Source organism: Natator depressus, chromosome 3, assembly GCF_965152275.1.
Source record: "Natator depressus isolate rNatDep1 chromosome 3, rNatDep2.hap1, whole genome shotgun sequence".
NCBI classification, from domain to species: domain Eukaryota; kingdom Metazoa; phylum Chordata; order Testudines; family Cheloniidae; genus Natator; species Natator depressus.
This window is the reverse complement of record NC_134236.1, coordinates 76,429,159-76,447,242: the sequence shown is the minus strand read 5'-3', so window position 1 is coordinate 76,447,242 and position 18,084 is coordinate 76,429,159. Positions and strand designations below refer to the sequence as shown.

The 18,084-nt window shown below is 39.0% G+C and overlaps 1 protein-coding gene and 1 pseudogene across 1 annotated transcript in view; one reads left to right on the top strand and one right to left on the bottom strand.

Moving 5' to 3' along the window:
- The window catches only part of LOC141984499 (vimentin-like), a 21,308-nt pseudogene extending 17,591 nt beyond the window's left edge, over window positions 1–3,717 (bottom strand).
- Window positions 3,559–18,084, top strand: part of CCNC (cyclin C) — a 23,380-nt gene continuing 8,854 nt past the window's right edge. Inside the window, exons 1-7 of the mRNA XM_074948151.1 lie at window positions 3,559–3,747; window positions 5,556–5,662; window positions 9,253–9,337; window positions 9,572–9,641; window positions 11,015–11,066; window positions 13,816–13,871; window positions 16,843–16,878. Of these exons, the coding sequence (XP_074804252.1) occupies window positions 3,716–3,747; window positions 5,556–5,662; window positions 9,253–9,337; window positions 9,572–9,641; window positions 11,015–11,066; window positions 13,816–13,871; window positions 16,843–16,878 (438 nt within the window). The 5' untranslated portion in view covers window positions 3,559–3,715. The remainder of the gene's footprint in view (window positions 3,748–5,555; window positions 5,663–9,252; window positions 9,338–9,571; window positions 9,642–11,014; window positions 11,067–13,815; window positions 13,872–16,842; window positions 16,879–18,084) is intronic.

Here is an 18,084-nt window from a genome sequence, read left to right as displayed (position 1 = left end):
AATAAATATAGACCATTACAATCCCATTTTTACAGAATCTCTTTTCAGAGCAGAACCATGTGTTAACACAAGCACTGATGACTGTGAACCAGTTATAATGGAAATATTACCTGTGCAGTATCATGTAATGGACAGACACCAGAGTACTAAATCCTGTGCATTTACTTGGAGAAATGGAAGTAGGGCCTGATCTACTTAAAACATAATGGAAGTTTGGCCATAGAAGGGCAAAGGATAAAGTCCTAAACAACCAGAAAATAATACAGATATGGGGGAAAATTCTCCCATTTGACTTTGAGTATCACCCAATTTCTTAACTAGAATGATACACAACCCGTGAACAAGAATAAGCAAATCAACAAGGCATGTGTAATATTCTCACGTTTCTTCATAAAGTGCTGTTTTCTATAGGATGGACACTTATCATTCTTTAATGCAGCAGTTATTTTTCTGTATTCTCTATTATTATTTACTGCCTTCTTGAGAAGCTCAAGTTACTGACACAGCATAATGCCACTTGCTTTATGGGTTGTGTTTTTTTTTTTTTTTGCAGTAAATTATCATGCTGTCTTCCAACTCTGCCACATAATTGTACATAGTGACTAGACAGTCAGCTGTGCCAGAGCTCTGTTCAAAGCAGCTGAGAAAGGGAGCACAAAAGTTTACTTTTGCTCTCCCTTAATCTCCAGGGCTGCCAAGATTGTTGTAATTGCCACTGGCTTTTAATGGCTCCCCTGGTTTCGCAGGTCTCAGATTTCTGGAGAGCAGCACTCTCTAGAAAGGATCCAGCATGTCCACACCCACTATTGTCAGCAGGACAAGAGGGCATGGGGTATAGCCAGCTATGCTTGGGGAATCCTCAGATGCCTGCTAAGGGCAGCTTTATGGCCACTTTCTGCCTCTCAATTGATATAAAGAGCCATAGCCTGGGTCAAAATCCAGCCCCTTAATTTTGTTAGTACCTTGCAAAAGTTTTCCTGCTTATTATCTGCATAGAACACATTTGATTTCATATATTAAAAAAAACCCTCTCTATATAGTTCCTGGTTGGATTTTTTTATTTTATTTACTTCATTTTTCTTCTGAACATGTCTACCACATAGTATTCTATGTTTTTAACTAGATGAAGTACCATAGCATGTCCTCGCATATTGTCTTTTGTCTTATAGTTAGATTGTAAGCTCTTTGGGGTAGGGAGTGTCTTTCTGTTCTGTGTTTGTACAGCACAATGGTGTCCTGATCCCCCAACAGAGCTGCTAGATGTTATGATAATACAAAAAATAAGTGAAAAATAATAATAAAGTGAAAATCAACTTCCAGAAAATTACATGGTGCAATGAATTGGTTTTATTATATATGTAGGTGATGCACCATAAACTTTAATGTTAATATTATTGTTTTAGGTATATTTTAACATCATTGGTTTTTTGGTGTTAACAAACACTACAAAAATAGCAGTCAGTCACTTTGTAGGCAAATGAATACTTTTCTCATATAACCCAAATTTCAAACAGTATATTATGAAACTACTTGAAATAACTAGTACAGTGTTCTCTTAGGTCCAAAATCTACAACACTTTGATCACCCCCAAAACAAACAAACAAACAAAAAACAGACAAAACCTCCCAACCCCCCACAATTTACTTAGCTCAAATTTACTTACACCAGAATGAATCAACACAGATCTTTTGATGTAATCTGGAAATTTTATGGCCCTGACCCTGAAATTGGACCCATGTGGCTGGACACTCCCACCCAGGTAAAACCAGATTGCAGGATCTTGGCCGGTGTCAGGATTAGTTAATTGTTTCTCTGATCAGTCTGAGAAAAGTAAGTTACTGTTATAGCTACAGGAAACACAAATTAGATATTTTACACTGCCTGAAGGCAAGCATAACACATAGTGTAATCAGTAAGCTCCATGTGCTTGCTGTGGTTATTCTGCATGTTGCTATGTTTCTGCAGTTTAGTGTCTGTTAGCGTCCATATGTTTTTCTTGTTGCCCTTTTACACCTCCTTAGTGCTGATTTAAGACTTATTGTTCTTAGTTCACAGTAACTGTGATAAAATCAAATTCTTTGCCTGCAAAAGAAGAAAATTGAAGGGCATAAGGGGCATGCTATAGAGCACTTTCACGATATCTGGGGCACTGCTAAGGAAAATTAAGCTCATGTGAATTGCTTGTGAAGAAAACAAACTATTCCTTCAGTCAGTATTTTGCATGGTCTGTGAGTTGTGCCAGTCAGTGAATCTGAAAGAAGAAAGCCACTTCTGATATCTATAGATCACTGTCCAGATATCTTGATATTGGATGCTAGCTAGAAAGCTAATTATTATTATTTGTTTTTAATAGCACCCACAATGGGCGATGTGCATCACAATCTCAGAAGTAAACATGATGTCTATTCTGAATACTTTATATAATAGAAATTGTTAACTATTATTATTGTTGTCACTCCTACGAACCCCAGTTAGGGAACAGGGTCCCATTGAGCAAGGCACTATGCAGGCAAATAAAAAAGGCAATTCCCGTCCTGAAGCAGAGCTCTATGTAGCTCAACAGCTGGTATCTCTTACCAACAGAACTTGATCTATTAAAGACATTAGCTCATCCACCTTGTCTCTCTAATATACTGGGTCCCCACAGAGCTACAATAACATCACATAATTCACGTCTTGTCAGACACTAGGTGTCAAATGGTTGCAACAGGTGGGCTAAAGAGACAGCTAGGGTGGGAGGAGGCAGGAAGAGATGATGAGGTAAGAAAATAAACAGAACTTGGCAGACAAATACAAGTCCTTGCTTGCCATTTGTGGTAGATAGATAATAACCAATTGCAACAAGAAAGCGAATGTCTGCATTCAAGTACATAAAAGGTTATTATAACACGGAAGGAGAAAAAAAATTCTCTTCAGCCTCTGGGGATAGGACAAGAAGCAATGGGCATAAATTGCAGCAAGGGAGGTTTAGGTTGGACATTAGGAAATACTTCCTAACTGTCAGGGTGGTTAAGCACCGGAATAAGTTGCTTAGGGAGGCTGCGGAATCTCCATCATTGGGGATTTTTAAGAGCAGGTTGGACAAACACCTGTCAGGGATGGCCTAGATAATCCTTAGTCCTGGCCTGAGTGCAGGGGTCTGGACTAGCTGACCTCTCGAGGTCCCTTCCAGTCCTACGATTCCATTCGGGTGGCTACAGGGAATATTTTCCTTAGCCCATCTACGTCTGCCCTCAGAAATCAGGGGGACACAAAGTGCAGCAGAGAGCAGGGAACAGCCGCTGTCCCCGGGGCCAGGCACTGCCCCAGCACGCAGCGCCCCCCAGGCAGCCCGAGTCCGGCCAGCGGCGTGCACAAGGGGGTCCGGTGTTCCCTGTCTGCCCCACCCTCCTCTCTACTCAGCCGCTCCCGCCTCCCCAGCGCAGCCGCCCTGCTGCCGACCCTGCCTGGCCCCCGCCCGCCGCCGCCTGACCCGGACACGCGCCCCCGGCCAGCCCCGCTCTCGCTTCCCCCGCCCGGCGGCGGGGCGGTTTCGAGGCGGAACCCGCCTGCGCGGGAACTGGCGCGCTCGGCAGCGGGCGCCGCCGGTCGGCGGAGCCAGGACACCACCGGGCTCCAGCCGCCGCCGCCTCCTTCCTCCTCCTGCTGCTGCCGGGCTGAGCGGCGGGGTCGTCGGCAGCGTGACACGAAGCAGCCGCCTCCGGACTCCTCTTCATGGCAGGGAACTTCTGGCAGAGCTCGCACTAGTGAGTGGCCCCCGCCCGGCCCGGGGCCGCCTGGAGGGGGGCGGGTGGCCGTGGGGCGCCTGGTCCGGCAGGAAGGGGCTCCTGGCTGGCTGCGGGGGGAGTGTGGGGTTGTGTGCAGGGACTTGGGGTAGGCTGGGCGCAGCTGTCCCTGTGGCCCCGGTGCATCTGGGAGGGTTGGGCTCGGGGTTGTGGAGACCACAACGGTGTGGCCGGGGGCTTTTAAATCCACCCGGACCGGTCCTTTGCCCAGTCACTTCAGTTTGCTCCTGACTCCCTTCCCCTCCCCCCCCCTTGTTTCCACCGCGGGTTTTTTTTTTTAAAGTGAAGGCCATAGAAAGCTTATTAAACTTGTGTGGAAAGCTGTAAGGTGGGGGTGGGGGAGTTCTGTACTCGATTTGGGCAATGCCAATAATTTATGAATAATAATTAAAATACCTGTGTGTTGTTCCCACCCCCAGACCCGGGTTCTGACACATCCAAATTGTGGGCCAGAGAATGTGTTTTGGAAGATTTGAATTTTTTTTTAACAGACAAAACAAAATTAAAAAATAAGAACATTTTCTAAACAGTTGAGAAGGAGATCTAGAGCATGAAATTAAAACTTGTGACAGAAGGAAGAATAGTGTGATGGGAGGAAAATGTCTTTTAGCAAAATCAGGCACATGACCATATAAAATAGGGTTCATAAGGGACTTATGATGATTCATTGCTAATTAAAATGACTCAAATAGAAATATTTATAAACAAAAATAAGCACTTATCTGTTTTAGTAGCTAGAGTATATTGGTATCTATATAGTTAAACCAGCTGATCAGTTTCTCTGGCTTAGTAGCAATTTTCATAACACCTGCAGTTTAGTCATTTCCTTTCTCTTCTATTTTGTGCCTTACTCACTTGGCTACCCTGATTGTAATAATTGGGAATGTTCATGTACACACAAACGATTTACCAGTAAATCCACAACTTTCCATCCCACTCTAGCGTATGTATACATAGGTGACCTTTCCATATTTATACATAGGATAAGCATGCAAAACTCATGACTGGACAAGCTCAAGAAGTATGATTATATGTAGGAAGTGGAAGTGGTTCAGTTAGACTCACACAGGTTAAGCATATGTGTAAATATTTGTATGAAGCATGTGAGTAATCCCAATTGAAGTAGTCAGATTAAAAATGTTGGCAACTAATTAAAAAAGGTAATTGTAGCATCTGTGGAAGGCTAGCATTTTAAAGGTTTTTTTTAAAGCGTTTGTATATTGGGGTTGCAGAAGAAAAGTCACAAATGCTCCAGGAATGGCTGTGTAAATACTCCCTTCCCGTCTAATAATAATCTGCACCAAGGAGAGAGAGAGGAATTGAAAAGCCTTTCCTTGAAGGAAAGGCCCTTGAACTAAATATGCAAGGTAGCCAAGAATGAACTGATAGAGTATCTCATTATTATTATACAAGAATGAAGAATGCAGATCAGTCCAGATTTGAGTATACAGAATTTTAAAAAGGCATATTTGATATTCATATATTTTATTCTATATTTTTAACTGACAATTTATCAGTTTTATAAACATTTTCAGCAACAAAATTAAAAGAGATCCTCTTACTTTTTGTGAGTATTTTTCCAAAAGCCTTACTTTAATGACCCTAATGAGTATTCATTTCACAAGTGTGCCTCTAGTATTGTAAGACTTGATTAAAGAGACACTGTCAGCCTGTTTGGTCCCCAAATGTAATGTGCAATCTAGTTGTGCTGGAGACACTACATAATGTTTGTGCATAGTTTTTAAAAAATTGCTTTCCCCCCCCACCAGTTTACAATGGATTTTGGATAAACAAGATTTGTTGAAGGAACGCCAAAAGGATTTGAAATTTCTGACAGAAGAAGAATATTGGAAACTGCAGATATTCTTTACTAATGGTAAAATGGTTTTATTTTTAGCTCAGCTGTTTAGCCCATATTGTATTTACCATGTCTGAATTCAGGTTTCAGTTGCTTAGAATATCAGTTTCTCATTAACATCTTATGTACATTCTCTCAACCTATTTAACACATAACTTTAAGTTACAATCTTTTATAAATTATTCAGATTAGCTGTATTCTTAGTTGTATGAGGAGTTTTATAGATTAACTAGCTGCATATGTATTTCTCAGTTATGTTATGAAATTTCAAAAGTCTTCCTTCTTATTTTCAGGAAGTTTCTGTAAAGACAAAAAGAGGGAGGGCAAAAAAAGAAGCAAATTTATATGTAGAGGCTTAAAGGTTAGAATGTGGAGTTATTTAGGGCTGGATCCTGCAAGGTGCTGAACACTCTGGCCCTGACATTTAAGCACTGGAATAGTCCTGTTGGAGCAATGAGATACCTTTAAAAATCTGAGTAATGTAGGTGTTGCTGTACTCAGCATTGCAATGCCTACGTCTAATTTTTAGAAGTGATTTAGGGCACATCCACACTGCAGAAAAAAAACAAACAAAAAATGTAGCAGTGAGTCTCAGACCTGAGTCAACTGATTTTGGGCTTATGCTATGGGGCTGAAAATAACAGTGTTGGAGCCCGGGCTCTGAGATCCACCCCAGTCACTGAGTCAGTTGACTCAGGCTCTGAGACTCGCCGCTGCAGGATTCCCCCCCACCCCAGCATTAATGAACCCTAAGTCACTTTTGAAAATGAAATTAGGCTCATAAATTAGTTAGGCATTGCAATGCTGAGCACAGGAACACCTAAATAGTTTTAAAAATCTGGGCTTAAGTGCTTTGTGTCATAAAGACCAGAACGTTTAAGTATCTTGCAGGACCAAGCCCTAAGGGAGAAAAGACTCTTAAACTAGCACTTTGTGTAAAGTGCTATTTAAATACTCTCTCTGAACCATCTTGTAAGGTAGGTAACAGTATTTTCTCAGTTGTCTGGGAGGAGAAACTGAGACAGAAAGGTTTCAGAGTAACAGCCATGTTAGTCTGTATTTGCAAAAAGAAAAGGAGTACTTGTGGCACCTTAGAGACTAGCCAATTTATTTGAGCATAAGCTTTCGTGAGCTCAAATAAATTGGTTAGTCTCTAAGGTGCCACAAGTACTCCTTTTCTTGAGACAGAAAGGTTAGTGACTTTCTTGAGGGCACTTATAGTCCCAGCACCTAACATGAACTCTATAACTCTAGTTTTCCATCCCCCACTTCTATGCTCAGATGCATTTCTCTTTGGCATAGCTATTCTTATTTACAATTACCAAGATTAAAGTACTCTGCAAAATCTGATCACAAATAATTTGCCTGTATTAACACTTATATAGTACAAAATAACTGAGTGAGCACTCATGTTTAATGAATTAACTATCCTAAAGTTCCTTGAGGACAAAGTAAAACAGTATTCTGATTTTGTAATGTAACAAGATTTAAAAGGACATTGATAGATTTATGAAAACTAAAATATTTTAAAAATCTTACTTTTTCCGTTGATGTTGCTTTTAATGCTTCATTCCTCTCGGACAAAGAAAACAGACTAGTTACTTCCATTTTCTGGTGAAGATTACCAGCTGATTAAATGAATGTCAGTCACTTGTTTTGTTACATACTTTTTAAGTTAGGTGTTTTTAATCAGCTCTTACCATTGTCCAAAGAAGGACGTTTGTGACCACTTTCATCTGTAGGAGTGTGGACATTTACTAGAATTTATGTTCCATTGGAGTAGACTAGTTTCCTTTTCTGGTTTTCATGCATTAGCACATGTTTCGGTTACAAGCTGTTAAGAAAAGTATTTCAACTTTACACAGAAATGTTTTCATTTTTAAATCAAGTTTTTGAAATGGTTGTGAAAACACTTTTTAGTATTAGATTTTTGTGAAACATTGGAGCTAAACAACCTAATAACATTCTTTAAAATACTTCATTTGAAAGCTTCCATTTATAAGGTTTCTTTAGGCACTTATCAGTTAACTTTTTTTTTTCTTTTCTAAATCTCACTTGGTTTCTCTCTCTGGTCACACATGGCCCAACCATTCCCTCCTACTGAAAAACCTCAGGGGAAGGGAAAATGAACTTATAAAATTCTGTGTGGCTTACTGCATGGATTTTTCTGATGCATCATCCCCAGTGTGAGGACACCAGCATGTAGTCAGATCAGGGGACACAATACTGTAATTGTGCAAATGTTCAAGATTCATTGGGAAGCTTGTGGATATTGAGGCATTTGTGCAGAGACATTTCATATTGCAGCTTGGCTCCTTCCTTGGCAGCATTGCTTATTTATGAGCCTTGATGCCATTGGCAGCCTGGCCTTAACTGTGCAATAAGCGTGTTCTCTCCCTGGGGGGGTGAGGAGGTCACAAGTCAGAGATAAGGACTTAGTTTTACTTTGAGTAATGTTAACACATGACATAATTTTTTCCTCTGGAAAATCTGCTGGGTAGCCAAAGAATAAGGCTATTAAGAGTGACTTTCCCTCAGGTTCATCCCACCTCCAGCCAGCCATGCCCCCAGTTCCTTCACATTCTCAACTGGCTAAGAGCCGTTTAGGTCCTTGCATATGGGGAGAGAGCTTCTGTTGTCTGTGGGAGACAGTGGACAATGGCGCATGAGCAAACTAGACAATTACAAGTGCTTATATGCTTCTGATACAGTGTAAGATTCTAACAATGTTTAATAATTTAAACTGCTTGCTTTTCCCATCTGATACCACTGTTTGGTTTTTGCTGTACATACTTCAAATATATTGCGTGTAAACTAAATGACATAACTTGAGACCTCTGTATAAAAGGCACGATACTGATATGGCATTGCTTGCTCGAACTAACAGCAGAGAGAGAAATACAGGAAAAGTAGCATGTAATGTTTCATTCCATCGTTCTCTAATCCCACCTCTGCTCTGTATCCCAGACTGATGCATCTAATGTGCTTGGCACCTTTCCTTTGCCTGGGAGGCCAAATGAGCTACCTGCACAGCTGACACCAGGGCTGCTTCTTGGCCAGCTGGCAGAGAACACTTGTGATGGAGCAGCTGACTACTTCCTCTGGTCTTCCATCCCCTTTCCCTAGACTAAACATGTCACTTCTCCAACACCTGCTGCCTCTGCCAAATCCAGTGACCATGTTTGTTGGCAGCTTTATTCAATTTACAATGCATGTAAAAGTCAAGTTTAATTTAAAACATTTGAATTTTAGACTGTAAAATGGACACCCACATTTTACCCAGTGGAGGCTGTGTAGTATGTGGTCACCTTCCCAAGGGACATGCATAATTTGTGCGTAATGGAGCAAATTGTCATCCTCATCTTTAATAAAATGTCCAGTCCACATACACCACAGGCTGCAGCATGCATCCACTGTTATCAAAATGGCCTGCTGAAACATGGTCTCTGTGGAGTCAAACCTCTGAATTGAAAATGAGGGCTGTCTGACCACACTTTAGAACCCTTTCAATCCAGTTTCTCCCATGGGCCCCACGTAGAGTGCCCAATAAATGGTACCAAATCATATTAAAACACAACTTAAATATATTGTTCATTTTTTTTTTTAAGTCATCCAGGCTTTAGGTGAACATCTTAAATTAAGACAACAAGTTATTGCCACTGCTACAGTCTACTTCAAGAGATTCTATGCCAGGTAGGACTGTTTACTATAATGGTACAAGAATAACGCGTTTGTTAGGCAGATTTTGATAGCCCTTTAAAAGTGCAATAATAAAATAAAAATACCATTTTTGTTTGTGAATGGTGTAAAGCTTTTATGTTGATGATGTTAAACAGTTTTTACTTTTCCAAAGCAAGTGTGGTGCTCTTAATATATTAATCTTTCTACGTGTGTAAAACAACATATAATTTTGTTATGACATTTCAGATATTCCCTAAAAAGTATAGATCCAGTATTAATGGCTCCTACGTGTGTGTTTTTGGCATCCAAAGTAGAGGTATGATGTATAATAATTTTCTAATGTAAAAGTATATGATATATAAGGGAGATGAAATATTTAAGGTTCTTAAGGTATTTTTTGTTTCCATGATTTGGGGGTTCAGACCTCTTTTTTTCTATGGATTTCTGTATCGCTTTAGCGTCAGAGAGAAAATGCCCAATGATAGCTGCTATTAAGTAGTACTTAATTTTTCACAGTGTTGCCTGAGTTACTGGCCTGTTTTCTCAACCCTAAAGGATCTTGGAGATTTTGACAGAGTGTTTAGATGATATTTTAATGTAGTTATTTATATATCTTAAATTGTGCTGCTGTTCCATAAAATCTCCATTTTTATGTGGTTCAGTTTTGTCTGTTATGTATAGAAACTGGTTAAATGTTTACTCCAATTTTCAAATATAATTGAAATTCTACTGTGTTTTTCACTGTATCTGGGAAGGGATCTCCAGAATTTACCACACTTTTTTTTAATTTCAATAGCAAATGCTGTAGCTCAGATGTTTATTTTGAGAAAAGTATGCGTAGTTGGATGGCAAAGGATATTGGTAAGAAGGAACCACACACACACACACACACACACACAATCTGCTGATGTTACAACTGGTTCAGCTGAACCCTTGTTAGCACTAGTGAAAGTCTTGGTGTAGATGAAGCTTTGGCAGCATCCTGTGTGTGCAGTTTCTTTTTATCACTGTGTTAATTTAATCTTCTGATAATGGCAGACAGAAATAATAGATACACAGTTTTAATTTACCCAGTATTGGAAACACTGGGTGCCGCCAAAGCCTTGTCTATACTTGGGCTCCCACTGGTGTTAAGAGGACAGCTGAACTGGTGTTAGCACTGTTGGGAATGTTTCTGTAAAATTATTCAATGTAAATAAGGCCTTGTCTTCTCTGCTAATACTGCCAACAATAATGCATGAAGACTGAGCTAGCCTTGAAACATTACCAGTGGCTTTCTAGAACAGGGTTTTCTCTCAAACAAGATTGAGATGTATTGGTAGTGGGATGTTGGAGCTTGCAGTATGACTGCCTATTCTGTATGGGTACTATACATAAATTCAGTATTGTGAATGTGACATTTCTGAGTATTAAATGTTTGTTACTATTCATTTTAATGAGAACAGTGGAGTAATTATTATATGAAAAGTAACCTCTGTGTTGGTGTAGGTTTACTTAAATAATTAACTCATTCTGATCACCTAAACAGAAATTTAATAGGGAAGAAAATATTTAGTTAAAATGTAATGTAAAAAAAAAAGTCTAGCAAGAAAACCTAGTGCTTTTAAACTGATAAAAGTGTGATCAAATGATATTTCAGCGAGTTCAATACTAACTGGGTCACCTCATTTACCGCTCTTCTTTGCTCAGGAATTTGGTGTGGTCTCAAACACAAGGTTGATTTCTGCTGCTACTTCTGTATGTAAGTGTAAATGATGTGTTTGTTATACTATATTAAGGAAGCTATTTTCAGGGGAGAGGAGATGTTCACTTTGTTAAGAAATAGTTTCTTATCAAATCATGAGGGATTTTTAACCTTGCTCCATAAGGGCAACTCATTTACATCGTCTGTGCTTTTAGGGGAAAAGACACCTGTTTGAAGTATGTATGTGGAAGAAAATGTCCTTTCTGTGTACCATTCTACACTGGTATCAATTCTGGTGGGAACATATCAGTCAAATCACAACTAAAAATAAGGAACTATGATGATTATCCTAAATAAAGAAACCCTGAAAATCAGCTCTAGATTTCAATTCAAGCAACAGTGTAAATCAGAAGTGTTGGGCTTTATTTGTCCTTTTTATCATGATTAGCTTTCGTAGAACTACTATTCTGTTTGAGATTTTTGATAGACCTCAATACTTTTTAGTTTATTTCTTAAAATACTTTTTGTTTGTTGGAAAATTACTAATTGCAAACACATTGTTATAGATTCAATTCATTTTCATAGGTCAAGCAAAAGATACTATTTCTAAGTTTTTATAAAGTTAAAATCTAATTAGAGAAAACACTTAAAATTATTTCCCCTCATTCTCATTTTCCGTTCTTTCCTATAACTTCCTCTCATTCCCTGAGGTCCTTAAACTAATGACTTATGCAGATGAATTCTATGATCCAAACTAGAAGGCCCAGCTGCTCTCAGCTGATAATTTTTCACTACTCTGCTCTTCAAAATGTAGGTCAATGCATTCAAAACCCCACCTAGAACTTGAGAGGACAGGTGACTGGCTGCATTTGTAGCTTGTGTATGCAGTATATCACTCCATGAGGTTAGCCCTGTGACAGTTCCACCACCAGAAGATGAAACACTTCATCAGTGCCAGCTGGAAGACCAAAGATCCCACCCCAAGCAACCCTAATGGTTGGGAGAGGAGGAGTTATTGCTGAACCAAAGTGACATCCATAATGTTGTTTTCATTTTAAAAATAAAAGATCTTCAGATTAGAATCTTAAAGTTTGTAGAATCCTGTATTTTGACATTTGGAAAAAGACTAAGATTGTATATGATATGATCTTCTAAGGACTGACTTAAGTTACTGAAAAAATATTTATGTAGAATTCTGTGACTAAAAATACGTCCGTACTGCAGTTAGTAGTAGGTTTGCCATTTTACATTAAAACCTTAGCAAGAGTGCAGATTTGTGTGATAACTTTGTGCATCAATGAGGACAGCAGATATGTATTTGATAAAGATACAAGAGTCTAAATTTAATGTTAGTTTTCAGGGATCTTGCAATGCTTTAAAAACAAAAGACTCCACTGTACTTGGGAGCACACATTGAGCGGGAGGACAATGCACAGGTGGCTTTTTCTTCAACCTCACTTTTGTATGTCTGTCTTCTGCCTGTGCCTCTGTAAGCAGAGCTTCTTCAGCAGCACAGGTTCAGTGGATTGGTATAGGACTTTGGAGAGGAGGGGAAAAAAGAGTTGAGTGGAAAAAATAGGAGATGCATAAAAGGAAACTAACAAAAAGGAAGACCTGCTAGTTAATTGAGACAGTTTGGTCCTTTGCACCTTGCGCAGTGGCTAGAGGCACTGAGGAGGCAGTGTATACTTCCCCTTGGGGAGAAGGCACCTTCAATTGATCTCTAGCAACCTCTTCACTCTACCCCTGCAGTTGAGTGCAGGAACAGCTCAATAGGGCGATGGCTCCAGCATGCTTTGGAAATCAAATCTTTTCCCCACAACTCTTCCAAAAAAAAATTGGGATTCTTTTACCCCTACTTGCCTGAAAAAGTGTGGTGAGGAGACCTTTTCTGCCCAACTTCAGAGTCAATTAAAGAGCCATGATGAAAGGACTGTCCACTGATGGTGAACTGTAGTCTTGTTTCTGTTTGACACAGAGCAGTATAATTGACCTGCAACTGGGCCTGTTCCTAAAACTTGGCTTGGTCAAACTATATTCTCCTCCACTTCTAATGCTGTTTTTCTCTGAGGCAGTGGTATACACAGGGTTCTCTTTTTAAAATTATTATAGAATTGTATTGTTTACATTGTATATTGTTTCTTGTGTAAATTAAAAACAAGTAAATGAAGTTGCAGTAGTTTTCTGAATAAATAGTCCACATAATCATTGAGCAGTTCACTATTGTTTTTAATCTATTGAACAACTCAAAATTAAAATTACTCTTTTAATTTGAAACTAAAATTTCCATCTAGTGGCGTGATCCTGCAGACAAAATTCACATGGAAGTATATGGAATGTGCATACATACCTAAGGACTTCAGGTTCAACCCTTTAGTTGTTCAGAGGGCTAGATCCTCCTCCCACTGATGTCAATGGTATAGTAGACTTCAGCCAGAATCAGGCCCTAAATTACTGTCTCTCAGTATTACAGGGAACACTGTCTGCTCAGAAAATGTTAAATGTTGTCCATTTTGTTCAGAGGGGGAGTTTCTAAAATAGCTTTAAAAATGCATGATCTGACAGAACTGACAGTCTTTATTCAAATAATACTTCATCTTTCAGGAATTAAACAACTGAGTTATACAATTGAGTTAATTCTCCTCTTCCAAGTAGGATTGTTCTTTATGTATAGCAGTAGATCGTTAGTGGCCAGATAAGAGGGTTTGAGGCTCTACATGCTGGTGAACTAATAGAAATAAGTAAAGAAGAATATTTGATTTAATTTTGTCATTATTTTTAATATATCAATCTCTTTTTACTACAGTGAAAACTAGGTTTTCTTATGCCTTTCCGAAGGAGTTTCCTTATAGGATGAATCATGTAAGTATGATATAACTCTAACGAATAAATACATAGACAAGCATGTGTGAGCAGGAATAAATTGTATGTCCTCCTTCGAGTGCTTGCTCATGTCCATTCAACTTAGGTGTGTGTGCTCGCCACATGCACAAGTTGAATGGGCATGAGCAACACATCTCGAAGAACACCAGTTACGGAAAAGGTAACTGTCTTTTTCTTACAGGTGGAACAGCTCTGTATCATAAATAGGGTCCTACCAAATTCACAGCCATGAAAAATGCTTCACGGACAGTGAAATCTGGTCTTTTGTGAGCTTTTACCCTCTACTATACTGATTTCATGGGAGAGACCAGCATTTCTCAAATTGGGGGTCCTGACCCAAAGGGGAGTTGCAGGGAGGGTCGCAAGGTTATTTTAGGGAGGTTGTGGTATTGCCACCCTTACTTCTGCACTGCCTTCAGAACTGGATGGCTGGAGAGCAGCAGCTGTTGACTGGGTGCCCAGTTCTGAAGACGGCGCCCCCACCCCATCAGCAGCGCAGAAGTCAGGGTGGCAATACCATACCATCCCACCCTTACTTCTGTACTGTTGCCTTCAGAGTTGGGTGGCCAGAGAGTGGCAGCTGCTTACTGTGGGCCCAGCTCCGCAGGCAGCAGCGCAGAAGTAAGGATGGCAATACCATACCACAACTTCTGCGCTGCTGGTGGTGGTGGTGGCTCTGCCTTCAGAGCTGGGCTCCCAGCCAGCAGCCACTGCTCTCCAGCTGCCCGGCTCTGAAGGCAGCGCTGCTGCCAGCAGCAACGCAGAAGTAGGGGTGGCAGTACCACACCCCGCCCCCCCTCCCCACACACACAATCCTTTTTTGGGTCAGGACCTCTACAATTGCAACACTGAAATTTCTGATTTCAATAGCTGAAATCATGAAATTTACAATTTTTAAAATCCTATGACCGTGAAGTTGACCAAAAATGACCATGAATTTGGTAGGACCCTAATCATTAATTTAGTGACCTGACTTGTGCCATTCTGGCTCTGCATGAATATTTAGCTCCTTTGCCTTTTTATTTAATTCGTATGGCTACAACATTGGGACTGTTTTATAAATGTAATGCATTGTACTATTTTGTAACGAGAGGCAATTAAATCTCAATTTGGGGCCCAACTGAGCAAAAATTGCACCAGGCAATCCTTTGGAAACAAGTTTTTTTTCAGGTCTTCCATGGAAAAGTAAGACCTATTTTTTGCTAAATAATTTCTAAGCAATATAGTTTCACTGTTGTTTCAAGGTATTCACAATTAACTTTGAATTAGTTGTAGGGAAACTTTCTTTGGGTAACCCATGTCCATGCTTGCAGTTTCTTTATGAAAGAGTTACTTGTTGTATCACCTACTTTCCTTAAATTAGTAGAAAGAGAAATATTATAAAGGGAATAGAGAAATAAAGTGGGACTGAATAAAATAGCAGTAATTATACATAAGTTGGTTACCAGGTACACTGCTCCAGGGTAGATCAAAGTAATTCCAGTTTCTGGGATACTCACCAGGCCTACACATGGGAACAGTTGGCTCATGTTAAGTGTTTTTTATTTTTGTCCCCAATATTTAATCTGTAGTAAAAATCTGTCCCTCTTTCTACAACTCTTATTTAGACTTAAGAAATTTCCAAGTGTTGTGAAGGCAGTATCTTTGGTAATGAAGCCTCACAATAATGAGGGGATTGGTACAGATTTTATTAATGTAATGTAATTCTTTCAAATTTACTTCCTTTTAGCTTTTACTATCATATTCCCAAAGGCAAAGCATGTCTCCTTACAGTCTTGGTAACTGTGATATATAATAAGATACTACTAAATTCTAATCTCAATATAATTTTTCATTTTCATTTTTACTGCTCTCCAGCAGAGCTGGCCAGCCCAGTGTTATATATTAACTCTTCTTTAGATCTTGATGTAGATCCCTGGGGGCAATGCTGTGCTGCTATTTTAGGGTCAAACTCAAAGCCACATAAAAGTATAATATTGAACAACACTGCTATTCTGGTTCTTGTTGAGTCAGCATTCAGTTTATAGAATTGTATGATACATCAAGGTTTGGTTACATGGAACCAATACCACAGGAAACTTCAGCATACCCAATCTCTTAGTAGATACCTCTGAAATTACTTACTGGTAATAAAATATGTGATTGGAGGCTGGTAACTGACGTTCCTATTTGCCACATAATTGTATTAGAAATGTTAAATGTCTTCTAGTTTGGTGTAATACAGTTAGTGCCATCGTTATAGTTCATAGCCTTTCTTAATATACAGGAAAATATTGCTTGCTTTAACTAAACAAATGCAGTCTAGTCCCCTTCTTATGGTGCTAAGCCATCATCCTGAGTCTTGAATATGAGATATCTTGTCTTGATGTCTATAATTTGTCAGAATATTTTAGTAACATTTTATACTCTAATATCCTATACATCTGTCAATATCCCAGATATCCTTTTCATTTCATTTCAGTCTTTGCTGTAACGGTAGAGAAACTAAACCTACACAGGTGCAAGTGTCCTCAACTGTTTTTAACCTCCAATGAAGTTGGGGGCACTCAACCCCTTGAAAGATCCGTCCCCATGTGAACAAAGCAGCATAAGTACTGTAAATGAAATAGTCTACAGAACATATTCGTAGAACAGTTACAGTTAAGTACACAGCAATGACAGAAAAAAAAACTGTCCTTAGAAGTGGAGTGGTTATTAAAATGATGAGACAGTTGACTAGCTAAAGATGCTTTCTGTTGAGATATTTCTTAATTGGTTTGTAGTGTTTCTATAAAAAAAATTTTGGAATTGGTGAAAGCGCTGTGGAATGACTGGGGTTTCTTGCGCAATTCGTAGTATATAGGAATTCTTGTATGTAAAAAAATGTATTAGTCTGGATGCTGACTAACCCTTTATTCTCTTTCCTGTTAAGAGAAAATTGTTGCTTAATTATATTTTTAATTCTTTGCAGATATTAGAATGTGAATTCTATCTTTTAGAATTAATGGTAGGTGTCTTTCTTTCTCTTACTACCAGATTAGTTTATTTTTACAGAAATAATATGTATGGAGCTGCCATTTGTTTGTTCAACCTGAGTTTCATTGTTGAGGTTCTTATTGTCCCTTTTTCTCAATTAACTTTTGTGTTTTCGAATATATGGAGGTTAGCGACCCCCTGTATTTAGGTTGCCTACCATTTTGCACTGTAAAGATTCTAGTAATCATTTTTGAAAAACTCGAATACTTCCATTATGTGCAGAAGGACTCTAAAATTTAACAGGGTGAAGACCCTAGGGTCAGAGGTAGAGATGTATCTTTTGTACCAAGAAATTCTGTTCAAGTTTGGCTGAGAGAAACTTTTGAAAGTCACCATTTTCCTTTCAACTAAACTTTGGCAGTGTGCCAAAATAATAACTGTGAACATTCAAATTCTCACAGTGCAAATCTGAAGATAAATTCATTAATATTTGTGAAGCATTCAGATATTAGAACATTAGTGCTCTAGAAAATACCACAAGGAAATTAATAATTCTGTATTCATTGCAGGAGTTGGATGGTGTCCTGTTAAGACAGGGCCACACGTTGATAATGAAGATAAAAATAAATATTGAACATCTGCCTCATTCCCTGAACATTGTCCATTTTGTGCATTGAATGAGGCAGGGGTCCTGTGGAACAGTACAATCATGTAGTTAAATATTTGTGCTCAAATAGTATGTGATCATGTAACTAGAGACACTAGCATGATGCTGTGCAGGAGGCCGAATTAAGGTTGCATAGGGAACCTAAAATCTGACATTTCCTAACTTTTGAATGCCTAACTCTACAACCTAAATAATGTTGTTTTAACATAGGTTTTTAAATATGTAATTGTATACATTTGTAATGCTGCCACTACCTGTATCCAGTACCATAAAGCACTTAAATGTACCAAATACAGGGAGCAGTTCTTGAAGTTGCCAAAATACTAAATAATTTATTCAGTGTCTGCATCTTCAGAGCATCACACCAATATTTAGCTAACTTGAGTCTTTGTTAAGGTTGTTTGGGGGTTATCTTAATTTTTATAGTGGAGGAAGAGAAACTGAGGCAGGGAGATTAAGTGACTTGTCCCAGGCTGCAGAGGGAGTGGGCTCAGATAACTATTCTACACCTCAGATAACTAGTGCCAGAAAGAGGAGCCCTTTTAAATGCATGATAAGGATATGAAACAT